Genomic DNA, 18,719 nt, shown 5'->3' on the forward strand with positions numbered 1-18,719 from the left:
TGTCCATTTTTATCAGAGTTTATTTATAAAGTGTAACATGTCTGTGGTGTACATAAGAGCTTTATTTATGCATCATTTGGGACTTTCTAGGGACCCTGAGACCCTGGAACTTCTTCTGAAGAAACCTGGTTAATTAAGAAGCTGCACTCCCACAAAATAAAGGATAGAAGGGTGAACCCAAGCTCTGAATTACTGAAGTTGCTGTATCCTGACATATAACAGGAAGGTGCAGCAGTGGTCCCCAGTGCCACAGAGCTTTGGCTATGTTAGATGGCTCAACTGGCATCGTTGTGAGGACATCAGTGACATTCATGTTTGTTACTTCAGGCTCATGAAATCAGGCTTTGTACTCTCAGCAAAGAAACAACCCATCTTTTCTGTAAAAGTTTATTCTGTATTGTGTATTTTAAATGATTGTGTCTCTGTTAAAATTCAATAAACATATTAAATATGTGAACCCTTGTATATTATACAAATATTTCAACAAGGCATGCCATTTATCAGTGGCTTGTGCAATGGATATTGCACCTACAGCTAAAGGTATTGTCAGGCCAGACCTCCTGGATTACTGAGATACCACTGAACATGCCTTTATGTGTCAGGCCACTCTCTGCCAGATAATTATCAACCCCATTTTTTTCTATTTCATAAGTGCACAACAAAACAAAGAACACAAAAAACCCCCAAGCCCATGAAAGCAGTAGCTATAATTCCATGTCTTACCTCACATCACACAATTCATAGTATATGTTTCTGCTCTCATCCTTGATGTAAATGGCGACGCTGGGCGATTCCAGCATTTTCATTGTCAGCTGCTGGGGGAAGGCACTTACAAAAAGGGCACGAATTGTGTCTGTGCTCGTGATTTCATTTGGCATCCTCAACTGCTTTGTTTCATCTCCATACTGAAGATATAATACACCTACAAGCAAAGGTAATAGGAAGTTACATATTCTTAAATGCATAGTAATGATCTGGTTTCAAAGTCTATGTGGAACACAGACTAAGCCCATAATGAAAAGAGAAAAAACAACTCACACTCTTTAAAAAATAAAGCACATATGCCATTCTCCTTTTCAACAGACTACTGGTATAGAGCACAGAACAATTATAAGGTTTGGCCCTGATGAATGTGCTAGTCCCAGTACTAAGATACCTCTTACTCTACTTCAGTTAGATAAATCAGAAGTTTACCTTATCCTAATGGAAAATCAAAAACATACCAAATTTTCTCTGTATTGGAAGTTGTTGGTAAATCACGAGGTACTTTTTAAAAAAGTAGCTGAGGAAGAAATTTATCCTTTTATAGCATCCAGCTTTCCTTATACGTAACCTCACACTTACCAATAAAACCAAAATTTTCATTTTAGCTCAAGGAATTCTATATTCACAATTCAATTTGCTGGTATTATATAGCATAAAGCCTCAGGTGAAAACTCCTGCCAGAAGTAAAACTGAGGTACTCCACATAAAAACAAGAGCAATTTTGGAACCTTTCAGTTTCACAGCACTGTTAATAATCATGCTTAGTGCTCAGGGAGAAACATAAGTAATCTAAAATGCAGAATTGCAAAATATGGACATTCTTATTCCCTCAAGACAGAACACCTTTCTGATACAGCTATTTTCAGGGAATGTGAGGCCATGATACACTCAATAATGGAAAGAAACATGAATCATACAGACCAGGGACTGAGGGAAGGGGTATGAAATACCTCTTCCATGATGCCTGTGTTGGCCCTGCCAGGTCTATGCTGACTCCTGCACAATCAGCAGGTGCCTGTACTCCAGTGGCCAGTACTGCATGAGTGTGGCTCATGAGCATTGCTACAGCCCAGTCCCATGCCATTGTGACTTCCAAAGCCCTCCAAGGACTAAAGCACTTAGAAAGAGCCATCCCAATCAACAGAAGAAATCAGTCTGGACTTGATGGTGTTGATGAGTTCTAACCTCGCTGGGTCTGGCTCCTAAAGAAAACCAAAAGATCTTCTCATGAACATCTCCAGTGTGGGAAGGTTTATTAGGACCTGCACAGCAAGCTGCCACAGGACTGCAACTAAACTAAGCAATTTCCTGGGATTTGCAGCACGAAGGAGTAGATTCAGAAGCAAGTGTTCAGCTGAACTGCTTTGGATACAAGGAGATGGGGACTGGTAAGCCCAGTTGAGTGCACTGTGCTGTTTCTGAGCCATCCCAGGTGTCTCTGTACCACACCGCATTGTCCCAGGAGGAAACACCTTCACTGTCTTGCTGTCCATATGAGATGGAGCAAGTGTAGCTTCCACAGTGGTGTAAAAAGATGGCAAATCACAGAATCACAAAATGGCTGAGGTTGAAAGGAACCTCTGGAGGTCATCTGGTTCACCCCCACCCCACCAAAACAGGGACAGATACAGCCACTAGTGCAGGACAATGTCCAGACATTTTTGTGTATCTTCTAGGACAGAGACTCTGCACCCTTTTTGGGAAACTTGCTTCAGTGCTTGGTCAATCTCACAATGAAGAAGAGTTTCCTGATATTAGGGGGAATCTCATATGTTTCATTTGACGATTATTGTCTTTGGCCTTCTCAGTGGACATGAATGAAGAGAGCTTGGCTCTTCTTTGCCCCCTCCCTTCAGGTTCTTTTGTACATTGATGACGTTACTGCCTCTGAGCCTTCTCTTCTCCCAGCTGAACAGCCCCAGCTCTCTCAATCTGTCAGATCAAGGAGGCTCCAACCAAGTTAATGATCCTTGTGACCCTCTACTGGATTCTGTCCAACTTGGGAGGATTCTGTGCTGCCAAGCCTTTGCATCAACCAATAATTAACACAGGTGGGCTAAATCCTGGTGGAGCATTTTACACAACCTGAATTCACCACAGCAGTTGCAATGGTGATGCACTGTAAAGTTGTTCTCCCATGACCAATATAATCAGAAGGGTTAAGAACACAAGGCCCTCAGTGCAGTTGCCATCAGTCATCAGCAAATCTCAGCAAATCACAAAATTTAGATGGTAAGTCAGTGAGTCACACTGGAAAGTCATCAGCAACAGGATAGGCACGTTATGGTGCTGAGATACAAACACTGAGCAAAAGCAATGGGAAAAGCTGAGGTCCTAGAATACAAAGGCAAATAATGAAAAGAAAAGAAGGCATTCCAAGATAAGATGAGTCTTGTTTCCCCTTAGTCTTTAATTTTTGTCCCTATGTTGTCCATAATTGCTATAAAGGAGGGCAGAAACAGTCAGATGTTCCTACAATCAGTGGGTAATTATGCTTGCACTTACAGAAGGAAGATGTTAACTTTCCTGAATACTAAACAGACTACTCAGCATTACCTATTATTTAATATTAGGCTGCTTGTATAAAATAGAGCTATTAACTTAATCTTCATATTATTACCAAGAGCTGATACCTCTTTCTTCATTAATATTGCAATCAAACCCCATATGAATACTACTACAAATTTCCATCTTTCTTTGTCTGGAAAAACTTTTTCAGACTGAAATTTAACTAGTTTTCTTTCAAAGACTGAGAGGAGTTTTCCTATGACTTTTATTTACAATGCCAATGTTTAATGAGCTAGTAAACTATTTTTCCCTTTTTTATTATAATTTGAGACATCATTTATTTATTTATGTTCTTCTAGGTAAAATTGTCTTTTTACTGTTCAAATATTCTATGCAGCTAAACATTTTTTAGGATTCAGAAACTAACTACATTTGTAAAAAAATTAAACAAGTTAATGATTGCATTTATTTCACTTTTCCAAGATATCCAAAGACAAACTCATTTTTGATGATAGCTTTCAGTTATGAAAAAGTTCTTCCTTATGAAGAACACAAGGAACCTTCTATGTTTTTGCATTTAAACTTACTTGGATTTTGTGGCAATTTTTTTTTTTACTAAAAAGACAGGCTTTGCATACCAGCTTTGCAGTTGGTGTGACTCACTTTTCTGCCCAGTTTAAAAGTCAGTGAAAAATTTAGAAATGCTAGTTTTGCATTTCAGACCATTAAAACAACACTCAATATTGAGCAACTGAAACCATTAACACAGAATAAGTGGCAAGAGTTGAAAAATCCTCCTTACCCACAAGTAAAAATCATTGCAGAACAGTCTTGATTCTGCCTGTGCTTCAATGCTCCCACAAAATACTGTTTCAAAGCAAAATCATAGTTGTCCTTCAGTCCTGAATTTTCAAAGCAAGTATGCATATATGCCTTAAAACAGTCAGCTTAAACATACGACTTGGAGAAATGTTTTAGCCCAAATCTCACTTGAGAGAGAAAAGATGTTTTCAAAGGCATAATAAATTCTTTTTTTCTTTCTTCTCCTTTAAATCACATGCCCTTAAAAAACCCTACTGCCTTTCCTCTTGAGTTGTCTGATCCATATCATGATACAGCAATGCTTTAGGGCATTTCCTATTAGACAGAACTAACTGCAACCTTCTAAAAATCCTTTTTGAGCATGACAAAATAAAGAGACTCAAAATCCATTAGTTAAAATCATTCACAATATTTTTCTTCCATAGATTGCCCAGGTGAAATTCTGAACACCAACAATACCCACAGATTCTACTTCATGTAAGCTGCTGGAGCTCTGAGGTGTGTTTTACCTTCAGCTAAAAAAATCACTCCCTTAGAGATTAAAGCAAGAAGAAATAGAATATAACTTAAACATGGTTTTTGTTAGGCCACAGAACATATGTCAGCAAAGCTGCTGGAAAGATAATAAAACACAAGGGATATTCCTGTCTCCATGTTCCCTCAAGTCCCTCTTGCACTTACTTATGCTTCTGTTACAATGGATTTACCTGAAACATGAAGATTGTGCCCGTTTTTATACATCACAAATCCAAGAGGACTATGAAATTCCCTGCTACCCTAGGACAACACGTATGAGGATGACTGTGAACAAGGTAATGACGCCACGCAACAGTTTTGAAAGTGCACGTCAGACAATGCTGTGGCTCCCACTTCTTCCAAGAGCTCTGAGGTACTGCCAGCCCTGCGCTGTCCTACAGCTACAACCCAAACTAGAATGTTCAGCCATCCCCTTTGTCATGCAGTATAACTTAGCTGCAGAAATACCTCTGGCATTTTTGATCGCTCTTCACCCTACAAGCAACAGACCACAGACTTAAACACAGGCCACAGCAGAAAACATTTACATGTAGGCCTTAGTAACATCAGCCTTGTAACAAATTGTTTCACAACATTCCTGTCAACAAAGAGGTATGCTTTATAGAAGGGAAATTAAATGCCCAAGAGGCAAAAGAACATGTTCAAAGAAAGGTTTACAAGCATCAAACCCAGATCTGATGATGATCCTGTGAACACACCACATGACTGCCCTTTCCCTCCCTACATACAGAGCTCTTTCAAAACACTGTATTTTCTGCTGCCTCTTTATCAATGGTCAGTGGCAGGATGTGCAAAGTATTTCATCATTTCCCTCAGGGATGATCTACATGAAACACAACACAGTGTGATGAAAGATGCAGAGTTACCCTGACTCGGGTGGCTGAGCCCATCAGTGCCGGGTTGGGATGCCCAGCGCAGCCTTCCTGTGTCTTTGGCCAGCACAGCTCTGAGCTCAGGCACACACACCACCTTCACAGAAAGGCCTTCAGCTCAGACAGTGCTGCTGAGCTGCAAAAGCCACTTGGGAGCTGAGGACATGCCCTCACAGTGTGATGGTGCATCTTACCTGAACACACGGGGTCTGGGCTGGCTTTAGAGCATGGAGCTGCATAACCACAAGAGGGTTGGCACACCTCCCATACTGGTAAGACCATAACTCCTGAGTCACAGCTGGTAAAGGTTTACTCCTTGCAGCAAAAGCTAATGTCATGCAAGTGTCAGGAAACCACCCAGCTCACATCTCTCAGCACCTCCATCACATACATGGTGCTGACCTAACCCTGACTAAGCACCACATTATCGTGGTTTCATTGCTAACAATGATCTCCATGCAGGGCAGCTTATATACTTAGGAGAACTTCAATGACAACTAGCTTTTGTTTAAAGAACAAAAATTATCTTTTGAAATACATTATTTAAGAGAGAAAAGTTAAATACCTGATAAAACAAGAGTAAGTAAACAAACAAGGTTGTGTCTTCTTCTGTGACCCTTAAAAGTATCTGCTAATTCTCTCAAACAATGGATTTAAAATGGAGAAATATAATTTCTCACATAATTCTCTTGTAACAAAGAAGAAAAAAACTGAGGCAGAAAGTTATTTAACTCCTCACTTTAATGAAATAAAATACAGCTTACATTTGAATTCGTGAGTTTATTTTCTGTGAAGCTACAGGACTCCCTCTCTGTAGGCAAGATGTCTTACAAATTTCTGCATTGAAATATCTTACTGGCATTTGGCAATACCTTAATCCAGCTGAAGAGAAGTATTAATCAATGATAAAATCTATATTTGGCAGGTGTAGGATGCTTGGGCGCTGGAGCATTGAAACCTTCCCACAGAACTAAAAACCACTGGCACAAACAAAGCACCTCCTACTCTCTTCTAACACAGCTATTGTATGTATCCTCTGGAAATTCTGTATCGAATCTGAAAATTTCTAGTAATAGTAAAGCTGGTTAGACTATAGCAATCAAAACATGGATGCGTTCGGAGCTCTGGACCTTCCTGAAATACAAGGTGCAAAGCATGGTATAACTAAAATGGGGAAAATGCCATTAGATTAGTTTCGCTCTTTACCCCTAACCATCAGTTAGCCATATCTTTTTGAGAAGATGGGCAATCTTTGTCTTTTCATGCTGCTTTAGTTTGATCTTCTACCATAAGTCCATTGAGTCACTGTCTCTGTATGGACATTTCCTCATGCTGAAGTCAGCAGCAATAGTAACAAGCAAAAGTGAGAAAAAGCATCCTTGTTTCTTACTTATATATATATATCAAGTCATTACTTGAGACTTGCATGAGTTTTAAAAGCTAAGGATAATCTTTAAAGTCTCAATGATAACTGTTTTTGCTGGAGCCAGGCCTTTCCTCAAAAGTGCATTTTAAAATTTTAATTAAAATTTAATTTTCTTAAAATTTTTAATTTCTTGTAACTAAGATTTCAAGATACTTCCATTTTTTCTTTGCTTTTGACAAAATTGTCATATATAGGAGTGTAAGCATGGCATAGGCCCATATTGTTGTTCTCTGTTCCCCATCCCTCCTTCCCCCGCAACTATCTAATGAACAGAGAGCAAACACGTATCACCAAATTCTGCCCAAGTTATGCAGACACAAGTTTATTACAGTAACAACTTTTGCAGCATGGAAGAAATTCCTCAATATTAGGTTCTTACTTTCCATACCCTCAAGACTTAACTCTCCTATTTTACCACACAGTTTCAAGGAGTCTGAGGTCATTGCCATGATTCTTGTGGTATTTCTAGCCTGAAGCTCTCATAATAACTTTTGTTAGTACTCCCTCCTGAAAATCTGTCCTCCACATTCAGAAAATGTTCTATAAATATACTTAGCTGTCTTAAAGTACTAAGAGAATAAAAAAGTAGATATTTTAATGAATAAAAACAATTACTTATTTAATTTTTTTGCACAATAGTCTGAAGAGATTTGTTCAAGGTTTTAAGTTGTTTAATAACAGTTTTAATAAAAACAGGAACTGTTTAATTCAGGCTAGTGTTATATTTTACTGCTATTTCATTCTTCTCTGCTACTTACAGTGACTTGCAATAATTTGTTACTTAATGAAAAGACAGATGAAAAACTCAGTAGTCACATAAATTTCCTACCAAAATGTTATGAAAAATAAAGGTTTTTAACTGCCACTAAAATACTACCACTTTTCTACAAACAAATGCATTCAGCTAGCTAAGAAGAATAAGTAAAAACTAAAGAGAAAATTGACAATTTTTTTTACCTAAAGAAAACCCAGTATTTTCCCCGTCTGATGCCTGATAAAACCTGTGAGAAAGCCTCTTGTCAAAAGGCAACTTTGTCTATGTACCTATATCAGCAAGTCCACCTACTGTGAACAGTTACTTCTATCACCTAGAGATTCTGAGAGAACATTTCAGTTTAACTTAATTCCCCAGGTGGAAATCAATGTTCTGGCAGGATCTCTTTTGGCCAATAATTGTATTCTGTTGCACAGAATAGCCCAACTGACCATCAAGGCAGCTTTTTCATACCCCGAACTGACAAAACAATGCCAGCAAACTTGGAGGAACACAAAACCCCTATGATACTGGATGAAAAAATATTTTAAAAATTACAACTGAACAAGTCAGTGAGATGAATAAGAAGTTTCATATGTACCAGAGTTATTTTTCAGAGGGCCCCCAGAGGCTCTGCCATGGTGCATTTACTGCAGCTCCCATCTGTGGCAAGCACATTTCTCTCTCTCTCTCAGGATTTTTCATAAAGGTGCACAGAGAGAAATTAAAGAGAAAACAATTTCTATTTCTGCTCCTTGTTTTTCTCTTGTGGAATGTGTTTGGAGAATTGTTTACCTGGAGTGAGTTCTTGGTTGGATCATGGTGGATTGTTTGGGCCTGATGGCCAATCAGATCCGCCTGTGTCTGGACTCTCGTGAGAAGGTCACAAGTTGTGTGTTAGATATGGTAGTTAGAGAAAGTAGCATGTAGTTTTTAGTACCTTCCTTTATATAGTATGTTAATGTATTTTAGCATAGTTATAATAAAGAAATCATTCAGCCTTCTGAACTGGAGTCAGATATCATCATTCTTCCCACTGGGTTCGCCTGCATTTTTCAACACCCATCCACCAGTTTCGCGTAATAAAATCAGAGAACTCCACACACACAGGCACAGGACATGCCCATGCAGGCTCTGCTTTAGCCCACCAGAAGCTGAGCCCCTGCCCTCTGAAGAAGCCAGTAAGCCATGGCTGGCTCCCAGCCAAAGGTGCCAGGCTGACCAGTACAGTCTCCAAGGATGAGCCTGCCAAAGACTACACAGATATGTGAAGTATTTAAGGCCACTGTAGTCAAGTACTTTACATAGAGGCATTTTTGTTAGTAACTTTTAAATGGGCAAAAGCAAAAAAGATAAGAAAATATCAATTAAATTTCTTGGAATATTTGTTCTTCCTCTTGAATAAACACACAAAAAAGAGAGATCCTACAAAATTGTATTTCCTTTGTGTATAAATCAGCTGTATCAAACTCTTTATTTAAGGAATAACTATTTTTATAAACCCTGTTTTTTAATACTAAATGAGGTGCAATTGATGTGTTCAAGGGCAGAATGTGACCATTTTAATAATCCATAGCCATGAAACATTAAAGTCATGCAGGCCATGCATGCCTTGGTAATTTTGCTCCATTTACCAAATGGTCTGTATTTACAGCAGGAATTGTCTTCAATACTTCTGAAGTTATTTAATTTCTAAAAAGTTCATTACTGTCAGTAGAAAATTTAGGGGTTGAGCCTTCAGCATTTAAGAGCATAGCTGGTTAGGACACCACACCAAAAATACACCTCTGTCGGCTCTAACAAACAGCTTGACTTTGTGTGAAGTCCTCACAAGGTACTTTAGACAGGATCTTGGAACCAAGACCTCAGTTTGCATGATTAAGAAGAATGCCAAGAGGCCATTTCCAAGACTCATTCCAATTTGTCATTATCTTTCACGTATTGGGGAGTCAAAACTGGACACAGTGCAACCTCACAAATGGTGAGAAGAGAGGAATAATCACTTCCCTTCACCTGCTGGCTAAATTTTTCCCATAGACAGCTATGCAGTGTTCCCTTGCTGCATGGACATGCTGCCAACACATAGTCAACTTGTTGTCATTCCCCAAGTCCTTTCTACAAAGCTGCTACCAAGCCAACCTGTCCTTGCCAGTATTGTTGCAGAGCTGTTCTGTCCCTGATGAAAGGCTGCATTTGCCTCTTTGGAGTTCCGTGAAGTTCCTGCTAGTCCATATCTCTGGCTCATTGGGTCCCAGTGAACTGGCCATCTGACTACTCAGCACCTCAAATGCTCTCAAACTTAGTATCAGACTTGACCCTACTGCTGCTTCATTCCATCCCAACAACAAGGTTTGTGATGTCAAAAATCACCGGCACAGAGTCCAGCCCTGAGGAGCACAGCTAAAACCCAGCTGCCAGTTACACACCCTGAAGGCCACCCCTACCTCCCCCATGTGGCTATGGAGGCTATGGGAGATGTGAAAGGCCTTGATAAAGCCAAGATTAACAACATCCACCCTCATACCCACAGATGGTCTATTCATCACAGAAGGTAATTGGGCAAAGCAATGGTACAAGCACCTATCTCCTGTGAAACAGATGAGTAGTTAAAAAAATATCCAGAAGGGCTCCCATCTTTAGAGCTGCTCAGACCATTGCCCCTGTTGTCCCAAGAGAGCACCCTAATCAGCAGGCTATCAACAAGCTTCTGATGCAGTGATTATCCTCTTATCCTGCCTGAATTGGGTACTCTGTAGCCAGAAATGCAGAAAAGAGATAGAGAACAAGAACTAATAAAAGAGAGAGTCTTATGTGATACCACAGAGATGACATTATTTCCCTCTGGGAACAGAAACCTGAACTTAGGCACAGCGTAGTAACTATGCATTAGAATCACTACCTAAATATATAAACAGTATTGGGAGCAATGATTAAATCCAAGAGCTGTCCTCATTCAGGGACTTGCTGTCAGCCCTGGCAGCAAATCCTAAATACAATGTGTTGAGGGACAGGCTATGCTTCTTTCCTTGGCTGAAGTCTTACATTAAAATGCATGGAATTGCAGTACACTTTCCTTTGCACACCCATGTCAAATGGAAGGCTCTGGTGTTTGTGTGACTTACTGTATTAGAGGTAGACTTACAAATTTTACCTAACACAAAAATTAGATCAGATTGATCCAAGTGATAGCTCCTGTCCTAGATACACCCCATGGGACAGCTCCATCTGGCCTCCTACCTTTCCTCAGAAGGAAGGAGGCCTGTACAAGCTACTTCAGCTGCCAAATCTGTCTTCCAGCAGACACCAATTGCTGAAGGCTCAAATTACTGCTGCTAAATCAGAATACAAAGTGATGGTAGAGCTGGATAGAGACATTACACCTTTTGTGAGGGCATTATTTAGCCTAAAGAGAAAAGCCACTGCCACCCTGACACAGTTTTATTCAATTCATCCAGTTTGTACACTCATTACTCTACCTCTCCTACTATCTTCACCACTTTTCATTCTGATTTAGTCATGTTGCAAGGTTCTGAAATAGGAGTATTTTGTCACTATGTATTACCCAACACAGCAAGGCACTGTTTTTGCTCAAGGTATTACTGCAGTGCAAATGAATAATAAAGGCTGCATTCAGAAGTCATTTAACAGATATAGCAGTGACAGACACAGACTTACATAACTAATGGATTTGTTTGGTACACTGTACATCTTCTACTCCAGTATCACTGCAATGAACCCATTAGATCCATGCTGATACAACCTGCTGCAACAAAATTCAGCTCCAGTGTGACACAGCATCTAAAATATCCTGCATATCAGCTTTTTGGTGGCAGACAGATTGTGCCTCTGTTGAGACAGTATGTACTAAATGGTATCTTGCTCCTTGGAAGCATTTTTTTTAGGTTCCCCCCCCCTTTTTATTATAGGAGAAAGAAACTCTTAAGTAAACAGTAATTGTGGGCACAAGTGCTAGCCTGGGAAGTCACATATTTCACTCTTTCCTATACCTGCCTTTCATAGATCCTTTAGAGACAATAAATGAAACAGAAAAAACTCTGATATGTCAATATAATTGTTTACATTCTTCTACTCTTTTGTTACAAAACATTTCAGGTAAGAGGTGTGTGTTTTTTTTCTTTCCAAGTCCAAAACCTTTAGTTATTATAATTTGAAGACATGGGACAGAAAACAAAGTCTTGGAAAGCTGGAAGGAAAACTTGAGCTACATTAGAGTATTATAATTTCCTAGGGTCTGTGTTTCAATTCATTAAAGGGAACTAGTTGTTTCAGACTGTTTTTCCTATAGATCTGTCAGTCTCTGTTAAGCCATCTGACCACTACAGAAAATATTTACATGACCTTTTTGCATGTTGGCTGCTTTGCATACACTATAAAAGGCAAGATAGGGAAAATTTTTTAAGATGTCTGAATACATTAAAGTTATACTCAGCCTTAACTTGAAATACACTTCCCAGGGAGTTCCTCTTCCATGAACTAAACCTAAGTTCTTGCTGACTTCATTAGGCTTAAATCATGCCCTAAAGAATCAGAGGGCAGTGCCACTACTAGCAAATCACAGGTTTCTCATATAAAGTCGAAGGCCATTCACACATCTTCTGTCTGATTTTACGTGCCTATTTTAATTTCTAGCTCATAAATAGTAAGTAACAATTAATTACCTCAAATATAATATATGTCTACCTTTAGCATTTATATTTTTCTCTGTGTATCTTACAGTATCTTGCATAATGTAGATACTAAATGTAAGTAAATCTCTATGAATAGAGAGTTATTTCTACTGCCAGCTGAAAAGCAACGATCTGTCTCCCTGCAAAGGTTTTGCTATGATTGAAATTGTCACTGTGGCCATGACTTTCTTTTTTAACAGGCTTTGAGAAACATCTGCAAGAAATACTATAAAAGATTGAGGCGTTATGATTATAATCACGAATGAAATTTCCATATAAGGTGGCAGCAAACTAATTAATCAGACACTAAAATCTGTGCCTGCCAAAACTTGGGCTTGGGGGCTAATAAATAATAATCAGAATACTCCATGATTACTTAAGACCCTCCCCATGCCAATCCTTAAGCATTTGTATAATTTTACTCTTTTATGTAATCTCTCCAAATGCAAATAAAATGCAAATGTTGGCAGGCTCAAACATTTCTGAAGAGGCCTTTTCACACCACCTAACTTTAGGCACCGGTTTACCAGCAGGGAGCCCAGTCATCCTTTGCTCCTCATCCATCTGGACTGGAGTGGCTGGGCACCCTGGCTGGGGCACCCAAAAAAGATGATTGCAAACCCAAAGCTTCATCATCTTCTGTCACTACTCAAACCCAACTCTTTGTGCATTTATGGAAATCCCCCATGTACCACGTCCTTCCTTCATCCAGGCCTGCACGCGCAGCCGGATCCTGCAGGAGCACCAAGAGCCGTGGCTGCAGCGGGAGGGGTGAGCACACGCTGCCCTTCCGGGCTCTGACCCATCGCACTGCGTGCCCTGGTCACTCCATCACCACACAGGATGCCAGAGCCTGCCCTTACCAGGATGCTGCCCATTGTTTGGACAGATGTACCACATGAGAGAGCACAAGTGAACATATTTGTCAGCCTTCATTTCACCGAGGAGGTACTGGAGCAGGGACAGCAGCGAGCTGCAGTGCGGGCACAGGCGGCTGCTGGCGTAACCTCGCTGGATGCCTGTCAGGTTCTGCTTCCTCCAGGCAAATTGCAAGTGAAGTTTGTGGAAAGCTTTTTGAGCACTTTCCAGGTTTCAGCTGATTCTCACTGACAGTTTTGCTAGATAATTTTTTTCCCACAGTTATCACACTGGAAAAGCTCCCAGCTTTCAAATATGTGTTTTAAAATACATTTAATTTTCTCTTGCACAGTGAATTCATTTATTTTAATATCTTGCTTTGTCTCCAGGCTGCACAATGGTGAAGCAAGTGATGATTTCTAGTTTTCTTAGCCAAGAAATACCTTAATTTCAAAAGCTGTGGCTGAAATTTTAAATGGGCCCACAATAAGAATACTGTTTTCTAGGTCAACTCTATGTGAATACCATGTCTGGTTAGATTAATCCTGACTGACAAACCCATGATAGTGAGGTAGCCAAAATGCATTTGTGTTATTCCTTCTCAGGCTCCATGTTAATTCAGACCACAATTTTAAACAAACTGACTCATATATAGCTAGCAAAATAGGAACCCACAGAACAATTAGAATTTCAAAAAGAAAACATCAGTTTTTTAAAATGCATTGAGATATGCAATGTAAAATTCATAGAAGTTTCCAAAAGTTCATTACCCTCCTCACTGAAATTATGTTCACTGAGGATCAAAACATGATTTTTATTTAAATGATATTAAATTAAATTAATATATATGGGAAGGTAGGTGATGATACATAGGTTATTTAAAATCATATGAATAGAAGTACGTTCATGATACTTTTAAAACTGAAGTTATAAACAGTTTCCTGTTTCTTAAAAATAAACATTCCCCTTTTATATTTGGAAATAAAAAGGACCACAGCATGCAAAGCATCTCAAAAGTAAAATTTCAGAACATTGCTGATGGTGTTGTTAGAACACAGTGGCAGAAGAGATCAAAAAGGACATTATTATAAAAGAAATGCACATAATATTAACAATAATAATAATATAAAACTGAACTATTTTGGAATACTTTTTATCTTTTAAAACAAACTAGTTGTTATTAATTGGTTCCTGGAACTACTTAAAAAAGACAGATTGTGGGGTGATGACAATATATTACCTCCTATTTGGCTAGTATGATGACCCCTTAAGCCACACATACCTGTGACCCCTCCTAAAAACTATCAACTGAAATGCTTCATATTACATTGCTTCCCTGTTGTTTGTTTACTTTTTTCTTTCTCCTGCATTTGGCCTGTTCATGATGGGACAAGCTGGGACCTTGTCTCTGGCACATGAAAGACAGGGTATTTTGCAGGGACTGAAATCCTGGCCATTAAATAAAATAGTGTATCTTCATGTTGCTGTCCTCCATTAGGGCATGGACAACACATTTCAGCACATGCAAGAGACACTAAAAAAAGGGTTTAAGAATTAATTACTTAACAGTGAACTTATGGTCCTCCCATCTTAGCAAAGATACTATCAAAAATTTACTAGCAAAAATTTCAAGGCAGCAATGATAGTCAAGTGTCCAGGATGGTTTCTGGATAAGCAACAAGTGGTTATAGCAACACTTCTCAGCTGGAGAAGAAATTACCTGAGGGAAATGACAGGCCAGAGAAATCAGTTATGGCCTGGGAGAAGCAGATAGCAATCTGCTGTTTGCTGTCACTTCCAACACAAGGACTAAGGGGCATAATTTAGAGCTGATAAACAAATATAAAACAAAGCAACATGAAAGCAGTGGTCAGGCAGTAAACCAACAGGAACTTGCTGCCAAAGTCACAGATGAGCTGTGGAGGATGTGAAAAATTTACATGGGAATCAAAGGTGGACTGAACAAACACCTGGAGGAGACATCTCTTGATGGTTATTATAGAGGTAGAAACCATAACCAGGAAAACCCTAAGCTGAAGATACCTTGAGGCTGAGAACACTTGTGGGAAGGATCACACATACACACATAGAGGACAGGGACTTGATTCAGGACAGCTAGCACAGGCAAGTCCTGTCTGACCAAGCCAGTGGCCTTCTACAGCAGTGGACAAGGGAAGGGCTACAGATGCCCTTTATATGGACTTATGTAAAGCCTTTGACATGGTCCCCACAACATCCTTCTCTCTAAATTAGAGAGAGATGGATTTCATGAGCGGAGTGTTAGATGGATAATTAAGTGGTTGGATGGTCGCATCCAGAGGGTAGCGGTCAATGGCTCAGAGTCCCAGTGGACATCAGGGACAAGTGGTGCCCCTCAGGGTCTGTACTGGGACCAGTGTTATTTAGTATCTTAAAAAATTACATAGATGAAGGGATTGAGTGCACCCTCAGCAAATTTGCAGATGACACCCGGCTGTGTGGCGCTGTTGACATGCCTGAGGAGCGGGATGCTATCCAGAGGGACCTGGACAAGCTTAAGAAGTGGGCATGTGGGAATTTGATGTGGTTTAACAAGACCAAGACCTGAGTCAGGGCAATGCCTGGTATCAACACCAGACTGGGGGATGGACAGAGCGAGAGCAGCCCTGCCCAGAGGGGCTTGGGTTGCTGCTGGGTGAGAGGCTGGACGTGACCCAGCCATGTGCACTCACAGCCCAGAGAGCCAAACGTGCACTGGGCTGCATCAAAAGCAGCGTGGGCAGCTGGTAAAGGGAAGGGATTCTGCCCTCTACTCTGCTTTGGTGAGACCCCACCTGCAGTGCTGCATCCAGCTCTGGGGTCCTCAGCCTACACAGTGAGGCAGGACTGTGAGTTCCAAAGGTTCAATCACTTAACATCACACTGAAGCAAATACAAGTTTTACAGAAAATCCTGGGGTGAAGTAAGCCATACTGCTGCCCTAGCCAGCAGTGACTTATAGGCAGTATAGTATAGTAAAAATAATAGTACATGTACAGTAAACATACATGTTTTCTTAAAAACACCTCAAAAGCAAAAAGTCTTACCCAAGTTGAAGTATCACAAATTTCTCCTCCAAAAGCCCAACATACTGGTGGCCCAGCAGGCTGTGGGAGGGCAGCCATTTGTCCATGACATGGACAAGTTTCAGCTCCTTGTTTCCAGCCCCACTGCTCTTCACTTTTCAGCTCTGGGAGAGTAAGGGACCCCTTCCAGCCCTGTTTTCTTCACATTTGTTGTGTTTGTCAGATATCATAATACTCTTGACAGAAACTGTCTTAGATTATCGAGGGACGAGTAAACCACCATGACAAGCTTACAAGCATGGTATGATTTAGAGTCCAGTCTTCGATTTATGTCACTCTCTATATTGGGAAATGAGCCTAGAGGAAAGCAGCATTTCAGTTTATTACCTATGAGCAAAACCTGCCTTCCTCAGCAATCCACAGATGAGTTACGTGTCTTCCCACAACACTTTAACTGCCCTCTGGTGTCTTCCCTCAAAAGAACAGCCTTTACTCCTACCATCCATCAGCTGAGCAGAGTCTCTGAGACAAAATTTGCCATCATAAAAGGAGCTCTGGTTCACAGCTGGGCTGAATTCAACCCTGAGATATGGGAAGAATGCAGGAAGCAGAGCTGTCCACCTGTGCTGACACATCTCTCGTGTCACTGTGCAGACTGAAGTGCACTGCCCCAAAGTAAAGGGCATCTCCATCAGCATATCCATTCAAATCCTTGGCCTGGAAAGCTACCACCACACAAATACAAACCTTTTCAGTAAGATGGATTACTAAGGCAATAATATCTCTAGGTTTCTTTCAACTAAGTCTGGCTTTGAAGAGATGACAAAGTGAAAAACCTGTGTCTGCTGTCTGAAAATGAGGGTACAATCTTGTAAATTCATTGCCAAATATTGTGCAGGCTTGGCAGGAAGTGTTCACAACAGCGGGTTTTAACCATTACTCAGCATTTCATTTCAGGGCCTGCATCTCTCTCTCCTTGTATTTCTACCATGCTCCTATCACAATTTCAGATCTTATGAAAATAATTTTACCATTCCCCCAAGTTACTCAGTATCCCATATTGAGTTCATTTCCAAAGAACAACCTGACATGAAAAATAATGTGCTACCAAAGTCTTTACTTTTTCAACCCCGAACTATTTAAAGATTATTTTAAATCCACAAATAGAAAACAGAGACTTAACACAGAATGGAGAAGGACTGGAGCAGGCTCTTACCCAGTGATCTTTCCTTTGTTTGGTTTGCTGACCGCACAACGGGAAGACTTGCCCGTGTGCGGCTGCCCCTCGAAAAGGGGGTTGGAGAATCACCTTCAGACATGGCCTCTAAGGAATCAGCAGATACTTCAGAGAGGTGTTCTGTGTGGTCACCCAAATTGGGCTGTGGGCTCTGGGACGGCTTCGGGCTTCTTGTCTGCAAAACAGAGTATTTCCTTATCAGTCTACTGAAACTAGAGTGTGGGAGGAAAAAATCAAAGAGAAGTAGGAAGGAGTCCAATTCTTCAAATTCTGGTATGCTGGAGGTCACTTGAGTAGATTATTTAGGAAAAGTGTCCTTGGACATTCTGCTGCAGTTTTTATGGTTGTATATCCACACTGCAAATTTTGTTGCTAACAAGGCCCTGAGGATAAGACATGTGCTGAGGAGATGTACAGTAATGCCATTCTCCTTGTCCATATACACACACACTCTAATTTTATCAAATCTGCTAAGAAAAATCCTCTGAAAAGCAGTACTGTAATGGAGTTGTAAAGCTATCAATTTCAGTATCTTCTGGTGTGCCATCTATGCAAGGTCCAGGTCATGCAGCATAGCCAAAATAGCCATCTAACATTTCTAGTTGACATCACAAACAATTACTTTTTTTTTTTTGATGCACCAGCATAAATCAGAGCTGTCTTCATTAACTGACCAAATTAATTATGACTTTTACTGGGAAATCATACTAGTAAATTGATAAATACAGCTGCTGGGAAAAAACCCAACTCTTCCAGCAGGGGAGAGATATGTTTTCATTTATGCACTACTACCAACTCTTCACGGTAGGATCTGCCTAGTAAAAACACACTCAATAGGAAATAAAATGTCCTGAACATTTTTTGCAAACTATGAATGACATTATAAGCCCTTTCCACAAAAAGGGGCTGCTTTAAGAAGCATATTCAATATTGTGTAGTGAAACCTCCTCATAACCACATGTACTATTACTCTGCAAGAATAATTTCCTGGTCTCTCTCAATCAAACCATATCACAACAAACGGGAACATTCAAAGCAGAAATTCAAAGCAAAGCAAGCTTACTAGGTTCCAAACCCAGTATGTAAATATGAACTTTATAGACATCTATAATCAGCACCAGGCATGAGATAGCATTAAAATTATATGTTTTTATCTCCCCTAACATTTAAGGTCAGATGCTATTATGTTAAAAATACCCTGTATCAAA

The 18,719-nt window shown here is 40.0% G+C and overlaps 1 protein-coding gene across 4 annotated transcripts in view; it reads right to left on the reverse strand.

Annotated features, from left to right (window-relative positions):
- KIAA1217 (KIAA1217 ortholog) overlaps positions 1–18,719 on the reverse strand; it is a 178,134-nt gene that overhangs the window by 78,508 nt on the left and 80,907 nt on the right. For all 4 annotated transcript variants that reach the window (XM_053980344.1, XM_053980333.1, XM_053980326.1 and 1 more), the window contains exons 3-4: positions 17,491–17,686; positions 724–922 (exon numbers count right to left, since the gene is read on the reverse strand). In XM_053980344.1, the coding sequence (XP_053836319.1) occupies positions 724–922; positions 17,491–17,686 (395 nt within the window). The remainder of the gene's footprint in view (positions 1–723; positions 923–17,490; positions 17,687–18,719) is intronic.

This window comes from Vidua macroura, chromosome 1 (assembly GCF_024509145.1).
Source record: "Vidua macroura isolate BioBank_ID:100142 chromosome 1, ASM2450914v1, whole genome shotgun sequence".
Lineage (NCBI taxonomy): Eukaryota > Metazoa > Chordata > Aves > Passeriformes > Viduidae > Vidua > Vidua macroura.